Source organism: Chrysemys picta, chromosome 20 (assembly GCF_011386835.1).
Source record: "Chrysemys picta bellii isolate R12L10 chromosome 20, ASM1138683v2, whole genome shotgun sequence".
Lineage (NCBI taxonomy): Eukaryota > Metazoa > Chordata > Testudines > Emydidae > Chrysemys > Chrysemys picta.
In genome coordinates this window covers 356,130-377,922 of record NC_088810.1, presented here as the reverse complement: position 1 = coordinate 377,922, position 21,793 = coordinate 356,130, and the positions used below count along the sequence as shown (strand labels likewise).

General features: G+C 63.6%; 1 protein-coding gene across 3 annotated transcripts in view; it reads right to left on the bottom strand.

The window, feature by feature from the left end:
* LOC101935353 (carcinoembryonic antigen-related cell adhesion molecule 6-like) overlaps positions 1 to 17,091 on the bottom strand; it is a 108,797-nt gene extending 91,706 nt beyond the window's left edge. Inside the window, exons 1-8 of one of the 3 annotated variants that reach the window (XR_010594025.1) lie at positions 16,882 to 17,087; positions 15,698 to 16,069; positions 11,994 to 12,269; positions 11,581 to 11,832; positions 9,354 to 9,476; positions 9,122 to 9,213; positions 8,834 to 8,875; positions 8,256 to 8,442 (exon numbers count right to left, since the gene is read on the bottom strand). Coding sequence is in view for 2 of the 3 variants with exons in the window: in XM_024113813.3 (XP_023969581.2) it covers positions 8,395 to 8,442; positions 8,834 to 8,875; positions 9,122 to 9,213; positions 9,354 to 9,476; positions 11,581 to 11,832; positions 11,994 to 12,269; positions 15,698 to 16,069; positions 16,882 to 16,936 (1,260 nt within the window). In the remaining variant the exon portion in view is untranslated. Of the gene's footprint in view, positions 1 to 6,731; positions 8,443 to 8,833; positions 8,876 to 9,121; positions 9,214 to 9,353; positions 9,477 to 11,580; positions 11,833 to 11,993; positions 12,270 to 15,697; positions 16,070 to 16,881 lie in introns of those variants that run through there. The other 2 variants (XM_024113813.3, XM_042847828.2) reach the window with 2 other exon arrangements.
* Positions 17,092 to 21,793: the final 4,702 nt, after the last annotated feature.

The window sequence follows — 21,793 nt, the reverse complement described above, 5'->3', positions numbered from 1 at the left end:
GGTCTGGTGGGTTCGGGTGGGGGGGACTGGAAGGCAGCACCCCAATTCCAGCACCTCTAATGATTCTCCCCCCCCCGGGTTCAGGCCGCCAGAGCAAGACCCCCAGGCGGGGTGAGATGACCCCCCCAGAGTACGAGAACCTGCTCCCCGCAGCCCGGGTGGGCCCAGCGGGGAGTGACAGGTGCTCAGGTCTCCTGCTGTCCCAGCCCTGGGGTCCCCCCTTCCCAGACCACAGCCGGGGTGTCACAGCTCTGCAGGCCGGTGCCCTCGCCTGGCTCTGGGACGGTCCCTGTGGACCCCGTCAGCCTGCTGGTCCTTGGGGTCCCACTCTCCCTGGGGTCAGCCCCTCAGCTTCCCTGCTCCTGGGCCGACCCTTGGAGCCTGCAGCCCCCTGGGTCACACCAGGAGCCCCCCTGGGTAGCACACAGTGGTGCTGGGACAGTTTTTGGAGTGGGGGTGCTGAGCTGTACCCCCCCTTACCCCGTCCGTGCCGCTCACTGCCCCCTGGAGCTGGGGTCGGGAGCCATGGCTCTGGGAGGGGGGACACAGACAGGTGTGACGTGGTGGAGGCTGGGGCCACAGTTGGCGGGGGTGCGGAGCCCCAGGCGTGGGGCTGGTGGCCGGGACGCTGGCCGCAAAACCTGGTGGTGTTGCAGCACCTCCGGCATCCCCACTTCCCGCCCCTATGGTAGGACACCTCGGGGAGACTCGAACCCCCAACGGGAGCCCCCCCCACTCTGCAGTGACTCAGCCAGCGGGTGAACACAGGCGAGTTATTGGGTGTCCAGACCCAGCGTCGAAGGTCCTGAGTGAGCGTCGAGAACGGACAGTTACAGCCTGGGCCCCCTGGGTCAGGCCGGAGCCCGGAGCCCCCCTGAGCCCTCTGCAGTCCCAGGCCAGCCACCTCCTGCTTCCAGCAGCCCCCACATAATGACTCCCCGGCCCCTCCTGGTCCTGCCCCCCCCAGTGCCCCCCGTGGGCCTCCCTAAGGGGGGCTCAGGCAATGGGAGGGGCGGTTGTCTTCTGGGGCTGTCCATTGTGCCCAGGCAGCCCGGCGTCGGGCAGGCTGATCTCTGCAAGGAGAGAAGAATCCTTCCCCCACCTCATTAACCAGGCACCACCTAGGGGAAACTGAGGCATGCATAATAGTCATCCAAAATATTATGAAAAATTCCTACTTTGTCACATGGGGCCCCTCACTCCCAAACCGCATCCCCTGATAGCCCAGCCCTGGGCTCCCCCCAGCTCTGCCGGTGCCCCTCACTCCCGACCTGCAGCCTTCTCCCTTCTCCCCTCTCTCTGTGGGGGTCAGGAGTGTCCCAGTTTCCTGGGGCTCATCAGCTCCCCTCCCCCCTGGGCTGGGCTGGGGGCGTCTCTCGTGTCCAGTGACCCACCTGCCTCATTCTCTTCTCCAGGCCCCGCCCAGGAGCCCCCCAGACACCAGCCCACGTATGAGGTAGGTGCCAGCCTGGGGTGGTCCGAACTCGATGTGGGGAGTGGGGAGCTGCCCCCAATACAGCCCTGTGGGAGGGAGGGGGCCCCGTGTTGGGGGGAGGCTACAGGGTACGGGGGGGGAATGTGGGGAGAGGGCCCCCGGGGCGGTTGTGTCTCTAGGGGGGGGGGTGGGCTCCATGGGGGAAGTGTCCCCAGCTCCCCCCATAACGTCTCTGACCCCTCCCTATTTCCCCAGATGCTGCAGCCCGGACAGTGGGACGTGTACGACCAGCTGCGGAGATGAGGCCCCCCAGTGCCCTGATGCATGCTGGGAAGATCCCTGTATCGTGGGGTGGGGTCTCTGCTGGAGGTGTCAGACCCACCTGCTCTTTTACAGCCACTTTGCTCAGTTCACTAACCGCCCCCCGCCCTGGGGGGTCACTAGACCCGGGGGGGCTTTGGGACAGGCTGGCATCCAGCCCTGGGGGGGAGGGGCCCCCCCTTAGCCTTCGGGCCCAGCCAGGGGCCAAGAAAGCGGCTGGAGGAGAGACGCTGGGATCCCACAGTGGTGGGGGGCTCCCCGAGGTCTCTCCCCAGAGGGCCCCTGGCTGACCCCAGAGCGGTTGCAGTGGGTCTGTCACAGGAACCCAGCGCAGCCCTGGCCGTGTGCCCCCATTGGGGGGCCCAGCGCAGCCGTGGGGTCTGGGACTGCAGGAGAGGGGGACGAGCCAGGGGCTCTGCTGTCAGTGAGCCAGGCTGGATGGACCAGCCGGTCAGTCTGAGTCCTGCGTCCCACCCGCCACCAGCCCCCCCCGCACCCACCAGGTCCACCCAGTGCCTGAAGTCAGAGCAAAGTGTCATGGCCCCCAGGGCCCAGCCCGTTCTGTGCCGTGGGCAGGGCCCAGAGGGACCAGGTGCGGCAGGGCGGGGGATGGCGTGAGAGAGACCCAGAGACCCCCGGGCAGTGACCCACCCCATACTGCAGAGGGAGGGGAATCCCCCAGGGCCCTGCCAGTCTGACCAGGGGGAAAAACCTTCTTGAGCCCAGACGTGGCGACCGGCTGGACACTGGGCGTGTGAGCAAGAGCCAGCCAGCCCAGCACCTGTGAGAGAGAGAGACACGGAGCCACGCAGAGCGCAGCCCCCCTCCCCCCCGTCCAGTGCCCAGCCCCAAGCCAGGCCACCCCCCATGCTTCGCAGAAAAAACACTGAGAATATATGGGGGAGCGGGGGAGAGATCCCTTCCTGACCCCTGCCGGCAGCTGGCTGAGACCCTGAAGCATGAGCATTAGCAACGTGAGACGTAAACCAGACGTGACCCCGGAGATGCTGAGTCCGGCCCCTGCCCTTGTCCCAGCCCAGCCCCATCACAAGGCCCCCCCCACTCCCCGTCAGTTTGTCCAGCTCTCTGGTAACACTAGTTATCGCCCCTCCCCCAGCACCTCTCCCCTCCCATGGGTAGAAACCGTCTAGTGTCTGGCCTGGTCTGTGCCCCCAGGGTCCTTGGGCTGAACTATCTCATGCCCCCCCGGGGGAGTTACACCCCCAGTGCAGTTACTGCGAGCACTCAGCCCCCCCACAGCCCGCCATCAAACGCCCCAAGCTCCCAGGCCCCTCTCCTAGGACAGACCCTCCAGCCCCCGCCCAGCCTGGCAGCGCCTCTGCCCCGGCTCCCGGCTGCCTTCCCCTTTCTCCGCACGGGGACAGAGCGGCCGCCCGGCTCCCAGCCAAGGGCTCACCGGGGCACGGCCAGTGGGACTAATCCGGCCGCGCTGCAGGTCAGACCTGAGCCATCCTAGGCCCGCCGGGCTCCCAGCCGCATCCCAGGGGGACTCTCCATTATCCTGCGGCCGCCCTGCATGCCCAGGGCTCTCGCGTCCTCTGTCCCGGCCCCGCTGAGCCCCCAGCTGGAGAGAAAATCTTGTTTTTAGCCCCTAAGCGCGTTCCCGTGGGCCCTGCGCGGTCAGCGTTCAGCCCATGGCTGTCGCTCCGGTCAGCCGGGTCCTCCAGTCCCCCCCGGGTAAGGGTCCCGCCCCCCCCCCCCCCGCCGTGCCCCCGCCCCCAGCTTTGTATCCCCAGCAATGCCGGGTGCCCCCGCCCCCTTCGTGCACCACGGTCCTTAACAACTAGTGACTGAGCCTGGTCCCCAGACCGAGCCGCACAGATGCCTGTAGCCACCTCCCTGCAGGACAGGGAGTCTCCGCTCAGCACCGCCCGCAGCCTTCGCCCCGTCGCCGGCTCCTGACCCAGCGCACGCAGCGTGGGGGGTCCCCAGCGCCCCGTCGCCGGCTCCTGACCCAGCGCACGCAGCGTGGGGGGGTCCCCAGCGCCCCGTCGCCGGCTCCTGACCCAGCGCACGCAGCATGGGGGGGTCCCCAGCACCCCGACGGCAGCGGGGAATTCCCCACGGGCTCCGTGGCAGACGCTTTACTGAACGCCAGGTGTGTGAGCCCCGCGGCTCGTCCCTTCGCCGACCAGTCGGTTATTGGCCCAAAGCAGAACCCGGGTGAGTCTGGGCACCTGTGTCGTGTCACGGCCCCGTTCCAGGTACCGCCAGGACCGCGATTACTCTGCCGTGCACGGTGTGGGGGCAGCCCGGCCGCTCGGTACCGGCCAGAGCCCGTTTTCCCCTTTCTGCACCGTGAGCGTGTGTCCTGGGAGCTCCAACTCGGCAAGTACTACCGACAACAGGGCTGTGCTGGTAACACTTTGGTTTCTGGTGACTTGGGAACATCCAGCCAATGGGTCAACCTCCCAGCTCTGCCCCACCCCAATTCCCAGCTGCAGCCGGTGCAGAGAACAGGCAGCAATACCCGGTGGGAGGGGCCGAGGGGAACCGGCAGGAGCGGAGCGGGGCGGGGGGCTGTGAAGGAGCGTGAGACCCAGTGACAGACACCCCCAGGAAGTCACCCCCCCCCAGACCGCACACACACACACACACACACACACTGTTCCCTAGCAGCCGAAGGGGAAGTGGGTGGGTGCGGCTGGGAGGGACAGTCTCAGCCAGGAGGGGCCCTGTGGGGCTGCCCTGCCTGTGGGTCCAGGCTCACAGAACAGACCCCCCCCCCACTGTATCGAGATGGGTCCTGCCGCGGGTGCTGGAACTAGGGGGCTACCGCCCCCCGCCAGACGTGGTTTCCATCATACGCAGGGTTTGCAGTTTGGGTCAATGGCTCTCAGCCCCCCACTGTCCATATGGTTCCAGCGCCCCTGGGTCCTGCTGCAGCGAAGGGCAAAGCCCAGAGGGTCCCAGCCCAGGGGTGCAAATCAGGCCTGGCCCAGCGGGGCCGCCCCCTGGCTCACCAGGAGTGGGGCCGAGAGCTCCCTCCCGGGGCAGCCCCTGTCCGGCTGAGCCCTGCGGGGGGGCTGGGCCGCGTGTTGCCAGCAGGGGGCAGCAGCGAGTGCCCAGCCCGGCCGGGCTCTGGGCCAGACGCACCCGGGTCCCCTTGGCCCTGCTGGGGCCGGATCGCGCCGGGGGCTCCCGCGGTCTGGCTGCTTCACGCCGACCCCCATACCCTGCCTGGAGCCCCCAGCCTGCAGGGACGGCCTGTGCCCGGGACCGGGTTATAACACAATGGGGCGCAGGGGGCCCAGCTGAGCCAGTGACCTGGTCGCTGTGGGGCTGCCCTGTCCTCGTTATTCACCCCCTCAGGCCAGTTGCCCCATGGACCAGCAGTGGGTTTGTATTTACTGTCAGGTCATGCAATAAATGTTGCCCGGGGCCGGGCCCAACTCAGGGTTGCAGGCGTCCGGTTTTGGGGTTGCCACGGGGGCTCCTTGCGCTGCCCTCCCCCAGCACCCGCTCAGCCGCTCCTGTTGGCCAGGAACCACAGCCAATGGGAGCTGAGGAGGCGGCGCCTGCAGGTGGGGGCAGCGCGCAGGGCCCCTGGCTGCACCTCCGCCTAGGAGCCGGAGGGAGACGCTGGCAGCTTCCTGGGAGCAGCTTGAGATAAGTACTGCCCGGAGCCTGCACTCTGAAACCCCTCCTGCACCCCAAACCCCTGTTCCAGCCCAGAGCCCTCACCCCCTCCTGCACCCCAACTCTCCCTCACCCTGAACCCCTAATTTCTGGCCACACCCCAGATCCCACACCTCCACCGCACCCCAACTCCAGCCTGGAGCCCTCTCCTGCACCCTAAGCCCCTCTTCCCTGGCCCCACCCGAGAGCCTGCACCCCCAGCCAGAGCCCTCACCCCCCCTCACAGCACCCCAACCCCCTGCCCCAGCCGGTGAAGATGAGCGAGTGAGCAAGCGTGGGGGAGAGCGAGCGACGGAGGGAGGGGGGTGGCTTGGGCGGGGGGCGGACGGGGCATTCGCTTTTCTGCAAATAAAGTTGGCAACCCGAGCCCAGCTCAGACCCCTGCCGGACCCACTGGAAACCCCCGTCCCCCTGCTCCAGGGGGGTTCCCCATAGGCCAGGCCTTGGCGGGCTGCCGTTTGGCCAGTCCTGGCTCCATGGGCAAGGGCACCGATGCTGGGCGGGGCCACGGCACAGACCCCATGAACATCTCCGTCTGTTTCAGCGACGCCGTCCCTGGTCGGCCCCACACGGCATCGCCCCCGAGAAGGGGCTCAGGCGGGATGGACGGGAGCTCCTGGGGCGGGGGGGGGGAGAAGTGCAGGGGTCATTCTCGGGGAGGCGGCTGGCTGGTCACTAAGGGGTTAACTCCAGTGGGGCTGTCCTGCCCCATAAGCTGCAGCCAGGCCCAGAGGAGCTGCAGGGAGGAGCCCAGGGCAGTTTGTCTCCGGCCCGGCTGAATTCAGCCCCGGCCGGGGGCATGGGACCCAGGCAGCAGACATGACGGGGGGACTGAGCTGGGTGCCCCCAGCCATGGGTCAGGCAGACGCGCAGTCTGGACCTGAGGCCACGTGTGGGGCCTTTGGTCTCGCTCTGCTCCCCACATTCCCCCCTGCCCCGTGATGGGCCGTGAGACGCTTCCCGGGGTGCCAGCCTGTGAGGCCCCTCGCGACCCCCTTGTGACGTTCCCCTGCTGTTATCTGGGCCGGTGATCTGCTGGGTGACTCCAGCCCTTGACTCTGGGAGCCAGCCTGACCCTGCTCTGCTGTGAGAGCCCCCACTCCTGGGTTGTTCACGCACAACCTCTGGGGTGTAAGCTGCTCCCCGTTACGTGAGTGAGCACTTTTGGCCAGCCGCTGCTTGGATCGTGCAACCGAATGACACTAACCAATATCTCCGGTCCCAGACACAACCCTAGGAACCTCCGTCTTGCAGTGTCCAGTTATGCCCGCTGGATGGTGCAAGCTTATAGGAGTTCATCAATTTAACAAAGAAATTGATATGTCCCAGGCTTGTTATCCCAAGGGGGGTCTCTGACACGCTTCCAACCAAAGCCAAAGCACAACAAGTCAGATTTGGTCAAATGAAATAAAAGCAAAACGCATTCTAAGCTGATCTTAACACTTTCATTGTCCTTACAAACTTAGATGCTTCTCACCACAGGCTGGTCGCTCTTCAGCCAGGCTCTCCCCCTTGATCAGCGCTTCAGTCGCTTGGTGGGGGTGTCTGTGGATGTAGATGGAGGTGGAAGAGCCTGGCAAACGTCTCTCTTATATCACGTTCTTTCTTCCCTCTTGGCTTTGCCCCCGCCCCAAGTCAGGTGAACATTACCTCATCCCAGTCCCAAACTGACCAAGGGAAGGGGGGTAACTCACTGGAGAGGCCAACAGATCCTTTGTTGCTGCCTAGGCCAGTGTCTTTTGTTCCTGTGGGGCTGGGCTGGGTTTGTCCCATACTTGCCCTGATGAGGTGTGAACTGCCCCTCTGCTCCTGGAGAGTTTTGCCTGGGCTTGTTTTAAGCCATGAGGACACATTCTCAGCCTCATCACTATAGACATGAAATTACAACCTGTAACATTCCTGTAACAACACTGCTCAGGGCATCAGGAGCCTTCCAAACACACCCAACATGGTAAACTTTGCACTGGACACCACACGATCATTTTATAAGGATGAACATGGGGGTGCAGGGTGTTCCCCCGAGGTTCAGAGCATCGCACTCCCGCCCCGGCACAAGCAGCCTTGTCTGGCCCTGCCAGGAGTCAAATCCCCGCCCCCCCGCCCCCGCCATGGGCGACCTCCCCCCCAGCCCTCGGCAGGTCAGCGATCGGCCCCCACCCTCAGCACCAGGCACTGCCCATTGGCCAAATTCCCAGCTCCACTGCCCCAAAGGTCCACGAACCCCCAGCTGAGCAGTGACCCCCAACCAGTGTCGCTCGGCCTCGGCCCGGCCAGGCGTTACAGAGAAAACCAGGCTGAGTTTATTGCCCAGAGCTGGGAGAAGGCGCCGCTGGAGTTAACGGGACAATGGGTGAGATGGAGAATAAACTGGGAACGCGCTTCCCAGCGCCCCGACGTCCCGAACCCGCCCCAGGCAGCTTCTGCGGGGTTCAGCTCCCGCCAGCGTCCGGCTCCCAGCCGGCCGGGCTCCAACGCTCCCTGCAGGAGACAAACCCGCTGGCAGCTGCTCCCCTTGGGGCAGGACCCTGGGTGCCCCCCCACGATACCTCCCCCAAAGCCAGCCTCTGGCCTCAGAAACACCCTCCCCCCCGGGGCGCTTTTCCCTGCCAGCTGCTTCCCTAGGGCTGGTGCAGATGCTGCTGGGGCCTGGCTCCGGGTGGAACCAGCCGCCTGGCGAGCTCGGCACCACCCAGCGCCCCCGGAGCTGGGCACAGAGAGAACGGCCCGGTGCCTCCTGTCTGCCAGGGACAGGCCTGGCGCCTTCTGCTGCCCGGCTGGAACCAGCCCCTGAGACCCAGGCCAGACACAGCTCCGGCCGTGCCCCCGGCACACGGCTCACCACAGTCACCGCACCCAGCGCTGCCGGCTCTGGGCAGGGACCTCCCGAGCCCCTTTGGGGGCTGGTCTGGAGACATCAGAGCCGGGGCCCCATGAACCCCTCGGTGCCCTGTGCCGTGCACTGGGAGCAGGAGGGGGTGTCACTTCTTCAGCTCCTCGTACACGTCCGGCTGTCGGGGCTGCAGCGTCTGGGGGAAACGGGGATGATTCAGCCAGAGATGCCCCAGGGGAGAGCTGGGGACCCTGCCCTGCAGGACACAGCCCCCCAGCTCCCCCCACGGGCCCCAACAGCCCCTCCAATCTCAGGGGCCCATCCCCCCACTGAGCCCTAAAAGCCCCTCCAAACACAGGGGGACCATCCTACTTCCCCCCCCAGTGCTGGACCCCCCCAGCCCCTCCCCTCAGCCCTGGGGCTCCCAACTGGTCCCTCTCTGGCTCACTCTGCCCCCCCCCAGCTCTGGGATGTGATAACCAGCCCCGTTCTCAGCCATAGGGTTTGGGGGGGCAGCTCCCCCCTCCCACCACTGGGTCCAAACCCTTCTCAGGGGGGAGAATACAGCACAAGGGGCAGGCGCTCACCTGGTACATGGGGCTGAGGTCAGGGGGGCTCCCGGGCTGAGCCTGGGGGAGGCAGAGGCAAGAGAGTCGTTAGCAGCAGACCCAGAGACCCCCTAGCCAAGCTCGGGGTGGGGGACGGATGACCCTGGGACAGTCAATGGGACCCAGGGTTTGTGTAACCCCCCCCACCCCCACCTAAAGAGGACAGGGTAAACTGGCTGGGGGCTGCAGGTCGGGACTGAGGGGCACCCGCAGAGGAGGGGGTGGGACTGGAATAGCAGAGGGAGGGGCTGAGCCCTTGTCACTCACCACTGGCCCCGCCCAGGCTGTAGGGGGCAGGTTCTCGTACACCAGGACAGGTGCCTCGTTCTCCCTGGGGGTCTTGTTCCGGCAGCGAGAGTCTGGGAGGAATCAGCAGAGATGCTGGAATTGGGGTCCTGGTCCCAGCCCCCCCTGCTCTAACCACTAGACCCCACTCCCCTCCCGGTGCCAGGATAGAACCCAGGAGTCCTGGCTCTCTGGGGGCGGGGCTTTTACTCACAGAGGAAATAGGCCCCGACTCCGACCAGCGCCGCCCCCGCCAGTGACCCGATGACGATCCCAGCGACGGCCCCAGTAGAGAGACTTGAATGGGCACCTGGATGAGGGGCGTCTGGAGGAGAGCCTGGGGGGGAGGGGGGTTTGGATCAGACGGTTCAGCCACAATCCCCCCCCCCCCCCGCCGCTCCCTGCAGCCCCTAGCGCCGCACTGGGGCATTGGGCTCTAGGCACGCCCCGTCCCGGAGCCAGAGCACGGTGTCGGCGCTGGGGGACCCGTTACACGTGAGGGTGAAGGTCCTGTTCTCAGGCACGAGGGTTTTGTTTGGTGTCACCGTGAGCCTGGGCAGCATTTCTGTGCAGGGAACAGAGAGAGCGTTACCATGTGTCCCTGCTCCTCCATGTGGGATTGGGGCTGCTGTCCTGCAGGACTGGGGCAAGGGTGCTGGTGTTGCCACCATGTGAGGTTGTGAGAAAGGTCCTGCGGTGTCGTGGGAAGGGTCCTTCACCCTTTGCCCCTCAGAGCTGTGGAGACAGGCAGTCGCCTTCTGGGATCCGGGAGAGGGTCCGTCTCCCCCGGCATTGAGTCTCACAGTTATTGGTGCCTCCCTGAGACTCTGGCTCCCGGAGTCCTGTGATTTTTGGGAGACTCTCGGCTGTGGTTCAAAGGGAGAGTGACGCTCCGGCTCCCAGGCTTCGGCCCAACAGCAGGGTTTTCAAGCCGATCCCATGACAGTTCAGGCCGGACTCAGTCGCGACCCCACAGGTCTCTTGGTGCCACCGGACACCCCGTGGGCACAGCCCTGTGCTGGTTCCTTGCTGTCCCCTCCGACCCGGACGGCGCTGCCCATCCCAGACCCAGGCCGGGGGTGGGGGTGACCCCGCTGGTGCATCATGGGCAGTCAGCCAGTGTTACTCTCGGATCAGAGAGACCCAGTGGGAGTGAGGGGGGCAGCCCCCCAGCCTAGCACTGCCCCCTATTCCCACCTAGCCCTATAGCTTAGCAAGGGCCTCATAGCCCCAGGCCCCCTGGTTTCTCCCCACGACCCACGAGAGTCCGACTGGGGAGGGGCGTCCGGACTCCAGCGGCAGGGCCAAGGAAACTCCTCCAGTCTGTACCCCCTTCCCCGGGGGTCTGGGAACGTCCCCTCCCGTCTCTTCCCTCAAAGCAGCCCCCATCCGCCTGTCCTGCTCCGAGCTCCCTGTCCTGCCCACTGGCTAATTCACTCTCCAGCACCCCTTGCTGGGGGGCACCGAGCAGCGCGGGGGCGTGGGGGGCAGGCGCACCAGGAAGGAGCTAGTCAATCCCAAGAGAGAATCAACAGAGCAAAGGAGAAAACAGCGGCTCAGAGAGATGGTGCCTCCCCTTCCTCCCCCCCGGATCTGCCCCATCCGCTACCCACCCCCAGGAGGCAGCGCCGGGGCCAGCAGCGCCCAGATCTCAGGCGGGGACACAGACCCGGTGCGCGGCTGGAGGCCTGGTGCCAGCCCGTAGGCTAATAGCAGGTACAGACCGACACCCCTGAGCCAGAGCCATGGCCACACGCCTGGCCCAGGTGGGAACCAGCCAGAGGCACCAGGTGGACAGGAATCTGCTGTCAGAGCTGCAGTGGGGCATCCCACAGGGGACAGATGCCCCGGAGGGCCGGGGGGCAGAGACAGGACAGAGCCGGGAGGGAGAGACGGGCACAGAGCAGGGCACTCGACGTGCTGATCGGACAGGTCGGGCACCGCTTGGAAAGCGACAGGTAGCGTCCGGCCCAGCTGCAGCACGGCTGGGAGCAGCCCCCACAGGATAGAGCCCACGGGGTGGAGCTGGGCCCTGGACAGGACCAGAGCGCAGGGGGATGTGGCTGGACTGACAGTGAACTAGCCGAGAGCGCCCAGCACGGGGAGCGGGATCGGTGCAGGCAGTGACAGGTGATAGAGCAGTGTCTGATCCAGACAGATGGGAGCGTCCCCTGGGGAACAGAGCTCGAGGGGTGAATCCAGAACTGAGCTCAAGACCCCAGACCCGGCTCCAGAGCCAGAGAGAGCACAGGAACGGCACTGACCCGCGGGGTTGGTGCACAGAGTAACAGGGGACGTCCCAGGCAGACAGGGAGCCTGGCTGGAGACAGGACAAGATCCGGAGTGGCCGGGGCGCCCGCTGGACACACAATGACGGAGCCCCTGGCGCTCTGTGGGCCTCAGGCAGAGGTGGGCGTGGGGCGCGGTGCCCGGCTACTCACCCAGCACCTCGGTCTCCGCGCTAGCCGTGAGGCCAGTGACAGGGTTGTGAGCCTGGCACTTGTACGTGCCCAGATTTAATGTTGTCAGGTCAAAGGTGAAGCTGCTCCAGGTCTGGGGTAATTTGGTGCCATTGAGAAACCAGGAATAGCTCGGGGCTGGGACAGAGACGGCGACGCACATCAGGGTCAGACGGGACCCAAGAGTCAGGTTGACGGGTCCTGGAGGGTCTATCCTGGCGGATTCTGGCCCATCTACACAGAATGGGAGAGGATCGTTGGGAAGGAGGGGACCAGCAGAACAAGGTATAAATAGGTGCCGCACCCCACCCCAGAGGCAGCCGCATCTCCGTGGCTGGGTGATGCCGGCAGGGTCAGGGGCAGCGCGGCCGGGGGACGGGGCTGCAGTTACTCACAGGCCAGCGTCACGGTGCTGGGCTCGCTGCGGTTGGTGCTGACGGGGTTCCCGACCTCGCACTGGTAGGTCCCGGTGTCGCCCCAGGTGAAATTCAGCACAGTGAGGGTCCGGTTCTCCGAGGATAGCTCCAGCCGCGTGTTGGGTGTGAGGTACGACCCGTTCTGGAGCCAGAGCACGGTGTCGGCGCGGGGGGAAGTGTTACACATGAGGGTGAGGGTCCCATTCTCAGGCACCTGGGTTTGGTTTAGCGTCACCGTGGGCTTGGCAAGCTTTTCTGTGCAGGGAACAGAGAGAGCGTCACCGTGAGTCCTGCCCCTCCATTCACCTGGGATCAGGGCCACCACCCTGCGGGACTGGGGGAAGTGCCCTGTTCTGACTGCCCTGCGGTGTCGTGGGAAGGGTCCTTCGCCCTTTGCCCCTCAGAGCTCTGGAGACGGGCAGTCGCCTTCTGGGCTGCGGCAGAGGGTCCCTCTCCCCAGCCTTGAGTCTCACAGTTATTGGTACCTCCCTGAAGCTCTGGCTCCCGGAGCCCCGTGATTTTCAGAAGACTCTCAGCTGTCGTTGCACCATTTCCCAGGCTCCGTCCTGACAGCAGGATTTTCAAGCCGATCCCGTGACATTTGGGCCCTACTCGAGAGTCATGACCTCACAGGTCGCTTGGTGCTGCTGGCATTACCCCATGGGCACGGCCCTGTGCCAGTTCCTTGCCGTCCCCTCCGACCCGGACGGCGCTGCCCATCCCAGACCCAGGCCGGGGGTGGGGGTGACCTCGCTGGTGCATCATGAGCAGTCAGCCACAGCCACTCTCACTGTCCCCGGGGAGATCGGGGTGATGTCGTGGTGGGGGACAGCTGCCCAGCCTAGTGCTGCCCCCCATTCCTACCCAGCCCCATAGCTCAGCAAGGGCCTCACAGCCCAGGCCCCCTGGTTTCTCCCCACGACCCACGAGAGTCCAAATGGGGAGGGGGCATCCGGATTCCAGCGGCAGGGCCAAGGAAACTCCTCCAGTCTGTACCCCCTTCCCCGGGGGTCTGGGAACGTCCCCTCCCGTCTCTTCCCTCAAAGCAGCCCCCATCCGCCTGTCCTGCTCCGAGCTCCCTGTCCTGCCCACTGGCTAATTCACTCTCCAGCACCCCTTGTTGGGGGGCACCAAGCAGCACGGGGGCCGTGGGGGGCAGGTGCACCAGGAAGGAGCCGGTAAGTCCCAGGAGAGAATCAAGAGAGTGAAGGAGGAAACACCGGCTCAGAGAGATGGTGCCTCCCCCTCCCCCCGCAATCTGCCCCATCCGCTACCCACCCCCAGGAGGCAGCGCTCGGGCCAGCAGCGCCCAGATCTCAGGCGGGGACACAGACCTGGTGTGTGGCTGGGGTCTGGAGCCAGCCCGTAGGCTGATAGCGGGTACAGACCGATCCCCCCGCCAGAGCCATGGCCACACGCCCGGCCCAGGTGGGAACCAGCCGGAGGCACCAGGTGGACAGGAATCTGCTGTCAAGAGCTGCAGTGGGGCATCCCACAGGGGACAGATGCCCCGGAGGGGCGGGGAGCAGAGACAGGACGGAGCCGGGAGGGAGAGACGGGCACAGAGCAGGGCACTCGACGCACTGATTCGGACGGGTCGGGCATCGCTTGGAAAGCGACAGGTAGCGTCCGGCCCAGCTGCAGCACGGCTGGGAGCAGCCCCCACAGGACAGAGCCCACGGGGTGGAGCTGGGCCCTGGACAGGACCCGAGCGCAGGGGGATGTGGCTGGACTGACAGTGAACTAGCCGAGAGCGCCCAGCACGGGGAGCGGGATCGGTGCAGGCAGTGACAGGTGATAGAGCAGTGTCTGATCCAGACAGACGGGAGCGTCCCCTGGGGAACAGAGCCCGAGGGGTGAATCCAGAACTGAGCTGAAGACCCCAGACCCGGCTCCAGAGACAGGCAGAGCCCAGGGCGCAGGAACGGTGCTGACCCGCGGGGTTGGTGCACAGAGTAACAGTGGACGTCGCAGGCAGACAGGGAGCCCAGCTGGAGACAGGACAGGTCCGGAGTGGGGCACAGGCTGGACAGACAGAGGCGGGTGTGGTGCCCGGCTACTCACCCAGCACCTCAATCTCCGTGCTAGCCGTGAGGGGTTGTGAGCCTGGCACTTGTACGTGCCCACCTGATCCAAGGTTGTGCTATTAATGGTCAAGCTGCTCCCGGTCGTTAGCAGGGGCGGCTCTAGCTTTTTTGCCGCCCCAAGCACGGCAGTCAGGCGGCGTTCGGCAGCTTGCTTGCAGGAGGTCTGCCGGTCCCGCGGCTTCGGTGTATCCACGGCCGAATTGCCGCTGAAGCTGCGGGACTGGCGGACCTCCCACAGGCAAGCCGCCGAGAGCTCCCTGACTGCCGCACTCACAGGGACCGGCAGGGCCCCCCGTGGCTTGTCGCCCCAGGTACGCGCTTGGAGTGCTGCTGCCTGGAGCTGCCGCTGCTCGTTACTGTCGGTGCCGTTGAGAACCCAGCGATAGCTCGGGGCTGGGACGGACTCGGTGACACACGTCAGGGTCAGAGGGGACCCGAGGGTCAGGCCGATGGGTCCAGGGGGGTCTATCCTGGCGGAGTCTGGCCCATCTACACACAGTGGGAGGAGATCAGGGGGAGGGATGTCACCAGTAAGACTAAGTATAAACAGGTGCCATGTACCACCCCAGAGGCAGCCGCATCTCCGTGGCTGGGTGATGCCGGCAGGGCCAGGGGCAGCGCGGCTGGGGAACGGGGCTGCAGTTACTCACAGGCCAGCGTCACGGTGCTGGGCTCGCTGCGGTTGGTGCTGACGGGGTTCCCAACCTCGCCCTGGTAGGCGCCGGCGTCGCCCCGGGTGACACCCAGCACTGTGAGGGTCTGGTTGTCAGGGGACAGCCCCAGCCACTCACTGGGCGCGAGGGACGACCCATCCCGGAGCCAGAGCTGAGCCCAGCAATACCCGGGAAATGCTGACAGGCAGAGCCTCCCTCCCCCCGCCGCCATGAGCTGCCCCCGCTGGGCCTCGCCGGGGGGCTTGGTCAGTACCTGCACGTGGGACCTGGGCATTCGCCAGCTCCCTGGGCAGGTGCCAGCCCCCAGCTCTGGCTCCGGCCCTCTGGCTCCTGGATGCCAGCTGGTCCCAGTGCCCCGCACTGAGCCCCTCAGGGCAGAGCCTCCCCCCCCCCAGCCTGGGTGCTATGGGTCCAGTTTCACCTTCAGGGACTGGTGAGTGTGACCCCCCAACAGGGCACGGCTCCCCCCCCCCGCTGCAGACAGCCGGGGGGGGGGCTGGATTTGGGGAGTCCCGGCGCAAAGGGCCCCACAGTGACATCATGAGCCCCCCGCCCCCGTAGGCTCCAAACTGAGCAAAGTGGGTGTAAAAGAACAGGTGGGTCTGACCCTCCCCCCCCCCCGATACAGGGGTCTTCCCAGCATGCACCAGGGCCCCTGGGGGGGCCTCATCTCTGCAGCTGGTCGTACACACCCCACTGTGCAGCCTGCAGCTCTGGGGAAACAGGGAGGGGTCAGAGACACCCTGGGGATCCGGGGACACCCCCACCCTGGGGAGCCCAGACCCCCCCTCACAGGCCCCCGACAGCCCCTCACCAGCCGGGCTCATGCCCGGGGGAGACGCCCAAAGCCCCATCGCTGGTGCGGGGGGGGGGGGGAAGGGCAGGGCCCAGGGTCAGCCCAGCGCCTGGGGGTGACACTTACCATAGACGCGCAGAGTCACTGGGATGGAGAGGAAAGCAGGGTTCATTATCTGCACCGTGTAGTTCCCGGTGTCGCTGAGCGTTAACCCCGCGATGTCCAGGGCGCAGCCCGGCCCCGCTGTCTCCCGCCCCGTGTGGGCCGGGCCGAGGGTCTGAGGGGGGCTTGTAGCTGGACTGTAACTGAGGATCCGGCTGTTTTCATCAGTGGTGGTCGCTGATCGGAACCAGCTGCAGAGCACCAAGTTCTCTGGCGGTGGCTGCGGGGCCAGGCTGACGCCCCCTCCCACCACGGGGCTCGGCGGGGTGAGGACGATGGTCACTGGGGTCGGGGTCTGGGCCGGCGCCGGCTGGAGGCAGGAGCCCAGGACGGAGGCTGCGGGGGGGAGACCAGAGAGACTGATACTAACTGGTGCCCCTCACTCCCGACCTGCACCCCTCTGCTTTCATTTGCACTGTCCCCTGTTACAGCCCTGTGTGTCCCGGACACCTGGGTCCCCCCCGCCCCCGCTCCACCCTCTCAGCTGCAAGGGACCCCTCGCCAGGTGCCGCCCGGCGCCTTTTCCTGCAGCGGGACCTGCCTTGACCCAGGGGCGGCGTCTCTGGGCCGGGACCCTGGAGTCCGGACCCACAGGCAGGGCAGCCCCACGGGGCCCCTCCGGCCTCAGACTTCCCCTCCCGGCCTCGTCCGCCCACTTCCCCTTCGCTTTGGAGGAAGGAACCAGGGGGCTGGGGAGGAGAAGGGTCTTCTCCCTTCTCCCCCCTCCCCCCGTGGGGTGCCAGGTCCCTGGGTATCTGCGTGGGGCTGGTTCCGCCTGCTAGATCTGGGGGAGGGAGTTCAGTGGGGGGGGGTCTGGGTGCCCCCCCCCCAATGCTCTGGGACAGAGACACAAACAAACAGCTGATCCCTGCTAATCTCCCCATGCAAAGCAGAAGCTGGGGGGAACAATGGGGCTTCTATGGGGTCCCCGGGGCTTTGGGGCGCAGCCTCGGGGGAGCTGGGATGGAACCAGCCTGGGGAGGGAAGTGTCAGAGCCCCCCTCCTGCTACCCCAGCCCTGGGGTCCCACCACCCAGCTCTGCCGGTGCCCCTCAGTCCCGACCCGCAGCCCCTCGGCTTTCATTGACACGGGCTCCTATTGGAGGCCTTTGTGTTCCGGACACCTGGGTCCCCGTTCTCCCCTCTGACCTGCCAGGAGAATCCCCGTCCAAGGGCCGCCCGGTCTGTGGGGGATTCGCCCCATCGCCAGTCGCTGCTGCGGGACCCGCCGGGACAGCAGAGACGCCTGGTTCCCAGCTGGGGGCAAAGGGCAGAGACGGGGGAAGTGGCGCGGGGGGGGGAGCGGAGCTGGCACGAAGCACCTCCCTTGCCCGGCGCAGCTCAGGGACGGGGCAGGGGGTGCGGCCCCTTTGGCACCGTGCCCCACCTTTCCTGACAGCCCTGCCCCCGGGGGGAGGGGGACTCACTCGCCCCGCCCCTCCCCCTGCCCCACCCAGACACGGGGGGGGGGGGAGGGCGGTGTAGCAATCCAGTCGCTGTAGCCTCAGGGGAACGCCAGACGGACTCTATAGCGAACTCCAGCCCCCACCCCCCCCGCTGCTCTTTCGAGGGGGGGGTCTGGCCCTGGCAGATGCGGGGGGGGGCGCACACGGGGGAGAAATCGTCCCCTGGGGTGCTGGGGCATGGAAGAGGACAGGGCTCCCCTGCCTCCGGGAATCCCCCCCCAGATATTGCCCCCCAGTGGAGGTTGTGTGGAGGGGGGTTCATCCCTGGAGGCCGCCCGTGGGAAGTGGGGGGGCACAGAGAGACAGACCCCTCTGTTAGGGTGTGGGGGGCACAGGGGAACCCCTGTGTGTCGGGGGGGCAGAGCCCAGACTGATGGGAACCTGGGACATTGCTGGGAGCCAAAGCACCCCCCCCCCCGCGGGATGGGCCGGGGCTGGGGGGGGGGAACAGGACACACAGGGAGGGGCCCCCGGGCACAGACACCCAGAGCTGGGCTGGGCAGCCTGATCCTGCCATCCCTGTGGGGCCACATGTGTCCACCCCTCCCCCCCACACACAGATCAGGGCCCGTCCCGTCCAGCAGGGGGCGCAGGGACACACGGGGGGTCGGGGGGTCGTCCCACTAGCTGTGTCCGGCGGTTCCCGGCATTGCTGAGCGTTACCCCGGGATGTCGGGGAGTCGCCGGCCCATTGTGGCTGCCCCTGGGGCCGTGGGGCCGAGCAGGGGCTGGGGGGGGGGCGTCGGGCTCCATCTGCGCTCGCTGAGCGGTGCCAGCCGCAGGCCAGGGGCTGCAGGGCCAGGCCGGCTCCCCGCCCCTCCCGGCTCTGTGGGTCGGGGCGATGGGGAGCTGAGCTCCACGGCCTCCAGAAAGCGACCAACCTGTCTGGCTCCCAGGCGCTGCTCCCACCCCCAGCACCAGCCTGGCCGCGCCTCTGCCGAGGAGCCGGAGGGACACGCCCAGCCGCTTCCAGGAGCGGACGCAGGCACAGTCTGAAGGGGAGCATTTAAACCACGCTGGCATTGCCACACATCAGCTGTGCAAGGGGCTCTATTTCTGCCAGGGGTTAGTGACATTTCTGCTTGTTTACTGGAGGTGCAGGAAGAGGTGGTGGGACCTGGCCAAAAGGGACAAGTGAAGCTGTTCATTTCCCGCAAGGGGTGAGGGATAGAGCCGTGTATGTGCGCGCGGGACTCACCCCTGCGGCGCCTCCTGCTGGTGTCCAGGAATTAGCTCGTTTCCAGCCTTGGAGCCACCTCTGCAGGCCAGTGTCCCACTACCGCTGGGCCCCCACATCCCTCCCTGGACTCCGGTGCCCTGTTATCTGGGGTGCTGCCCCTGGCAGTGACCCCTGTCGGAGAAAAACAGAGTTCTCACTATTTGTTTAGGTACAGCAAGTCAGAAGCTTTATTAACTCTCACAATTGCCCAGAGGGAGAGAGCTAAGCAGGTCTCTCCCAGGTAACTAATTACAGCAAGCATTTATACCTTTCATTACAGAAATAACGAGGGACAGCTGCGTTTTGTTTATACATAGGCCATCTTGATATCTCATTTCCTCACTTGTTTTGACTCTTGCCAACATACAATTCGTTTCTATACTTTATCTACACAAGGTCTTCTACACCTTATCTATACTGCTGTAATCTCTGCCCACAGCCCCTGTGGACTGGTGTGTGCTCTGAGTCCACAGGGGCTGTGGGCAGAGACTGCAGCAGCCATGAGCCAAGCAGCAGCAGCAGACAGAATGCAGATGGCGACATGTGGGAGCTGTGGTATGTATATGGTCCTAGCAGGAGACCTGGAACTAAGGTATGTGTGTATGAAGTGTCGCCTGATAGTGTTACTGGAGGAAAAGATTAAGGGGCTGCAGATGCAGGTAGAGACCCTGGTGGAGTTTAGACAGGGGTTTGAGCAGCTGATGGAGGACAGGCAAGGGGGGACTGAAGGAGAATGCCCTATGGTGGAGGTAGAGGCAGAGGTAGAAGACGGTGAGAGGGGAATGGAAGGGGGAGAACAAGGGAGGTGGAAGCATGTGACTGTGAGAAGCAGGCCAAGGAAAAGAAGGGCCAGTGAGGGGGGAATAGAACTCAGGAATAGGTTCGAGTGCTTGGATAGCGAGGTGGAGGGGCAGCAGGTGGCGACTGAAGGTGGAAGGGTGAGAAAGAAGAGAAGAGCAGCTAGTCCAAGAGAGAGAGGGGAGGAGTTGATGGAGACAGCACCAATTCTGGGCCCCGGGAGGATTCAGGAAGGCATAAGGGGGGGCATAAGAGAAGATAGGAACAGGCACAGGTCAGGACTAGAGGGATCGGAGACTAGATTACTAGATCGCACGGTTGCCAGGCAACGGCAGGTGTATGTGATTGGAGACTCTTTACTGAGGAGATTGGACAGGCCTGTGACCAGGGCGGACCCGGAGAACAGAAGGGTGTGCTGTCTACCGGGCGCAAAGATACGCGATGTGGACCTGCGGTTGAAAAGGATCCTAAAAGGAGCAGGTAAGAACCCCTTGATAATCCTTCATGTAGGAACGAATGACACGGCTAGGTTCTCGTTAGAGAGGATCAAGGGAGATTATGCCAGGCTGGGGAAGACGCTCAAGGAGATAGAGGCTCAGATTATCTTTAGTGGGATTCTGCCCGTTCCGAGGGAAGGGCAGCAAAGGGCTGATAGAATTGTGAGAATAAATAGTTGGCTAAGGGAGTGGTGCTATAAGGAGGGCTTTGGGATGTATGGCCACTGGGAGGCTTTCGGGGACAGACACCTGTTCTCGCGGGATGGGCTTCACCTGAGTAGGGAAGGAAATAGACTTCTGGGAGGGAGGCTGGCTCATCTTATCAAAAGAGCTTTAAACTAGGAAGTTTGGGGAGATGGTTGGGAGATGCACAGTTAATCTCCACGCCAGATTCCAGTATGGAGAAGGTGAGTAAAATGAGAGGAGACATAGCCGGGGAGATGAGATTGGACATAGGAAGGACAGGGGCGATGGACACAAGGAGGCCCGCAACATATAGTGCTTCTAATGGGAGACAGGCTAAACGACATACATTAGGGTGTCTATACACCAATGCCAGAAGCCTAGGTAATAAAATGGAGGAATTGGAGCTCTTGGTCCAAGAGCTGAAACCAGATATCGTAGGAAAAACAGAAACGTGGTGGAATGGCAGTCACGACTGGAACACAGGTATGGAGGGGTATGCGCTGTTTAGGAAAGACCGGGACAAAGGTAAAGGTGGGGGGGGTGGCATTGTATGTCAATAGTGAAATAAGCTGTAAAGAAATAATAGTGGATGGAATAGATAACACAGAGTCCGTCTGGGCAATACTCACACTGGGTAATAGGACTACTAGAGCCTCTCCGGGGATAGTGCTTGGAGTGTGCTATAGACCGCCGGGATCGACCCAGGATATGGATAAGGAACTATTTAATGTGTTTAGAGAAGTAATTACTAACAGAAACTGTGTAATTATGGGGGACTTTAACTTCCCGGATATAGATTGGGGAACAAACGCTAGTAGCAATAATAGGGCTCAGATGTTCCTAGATGTGCTTGCTGATCAATTCCTCCATCAAGTGGTAGCTGAACCGACGAGGGGGGAGGCCATTTTAGATTTGATTCTGGTAAGTAGTGAGGACCTCGTTGAGGAAGTGGTAGTAGGGGACAATTTGGGCTCCAGTGATCATGAGCTAATTCGGTTTAAAATACATGGAAGGAGTAACAGAATTAAGTCAAAGACTAGGGTTTATAATTTTAAAAAGGCCGATTTTAACAAATTAAGGGGACTGGTAAGGGAAGTGGATTGGGCAAACATATTAATGGATTTAAAGGCAGAAGAAGCCTGGGATTACTTTAAGTTAAAGATGCATGAGCTGTCGGAGGCCTGTATTCCAAAAAAGGGAAAAAGATTACTAAGCAAGAGATTTAGACCGAGCTGGATGAGCGACCGACTCAAAGGGGCGATTAGGAAAAAACAGAAAGCGTATAAAGAGTGGAAGAGGGGAGGGATCAGTAAGGAAATGTACCTAAGTGAAGTCAGAGAATGTAGAGATAGAGTGAGAAAGGCCAAAGGCTGTGTAGAGTTAGACCTAGCGAGGGGAATTAAAAGCAATAGTAAGAGGTTTTACAGCCATATAAATAGGAAGAAAGCAAAGAAAGAAGAAGTGGGACCGCTGAAGACTATTGCCGGAGAGGAGATTAAAGACAATCTAGGCATGGCGCAATATCTCAATGAATATTTTGCATCGGTGTTTAATGAGGCCAATGAAGGGATTAGGGATACTAGCACCACTACAGAGGGGCGTTCAGGATGGGGGATTACCGTATCCGAGGTAGAAACAAAACTTGAACACCTTAATGGGGCTAAGTCGGGAGGGCCGGACGATCTTCATCCGAGAATATTGAAGGAATTGGCGCGGGAAATAGCAGGCCCGTTAGCGATAATATTTAATGAATCTGTAAACTCGGGGGTGGTCCCGTTAGACTGGAGAATAGCTAATGTGGTTCCTATTTTCAAGAAAGGGAAAAAAAGTGATCCGGGTAACTACAGGCCTGTTAGTTTAACATCTGTAGTGTGCAAGGTGTTAGAGAAAATTCT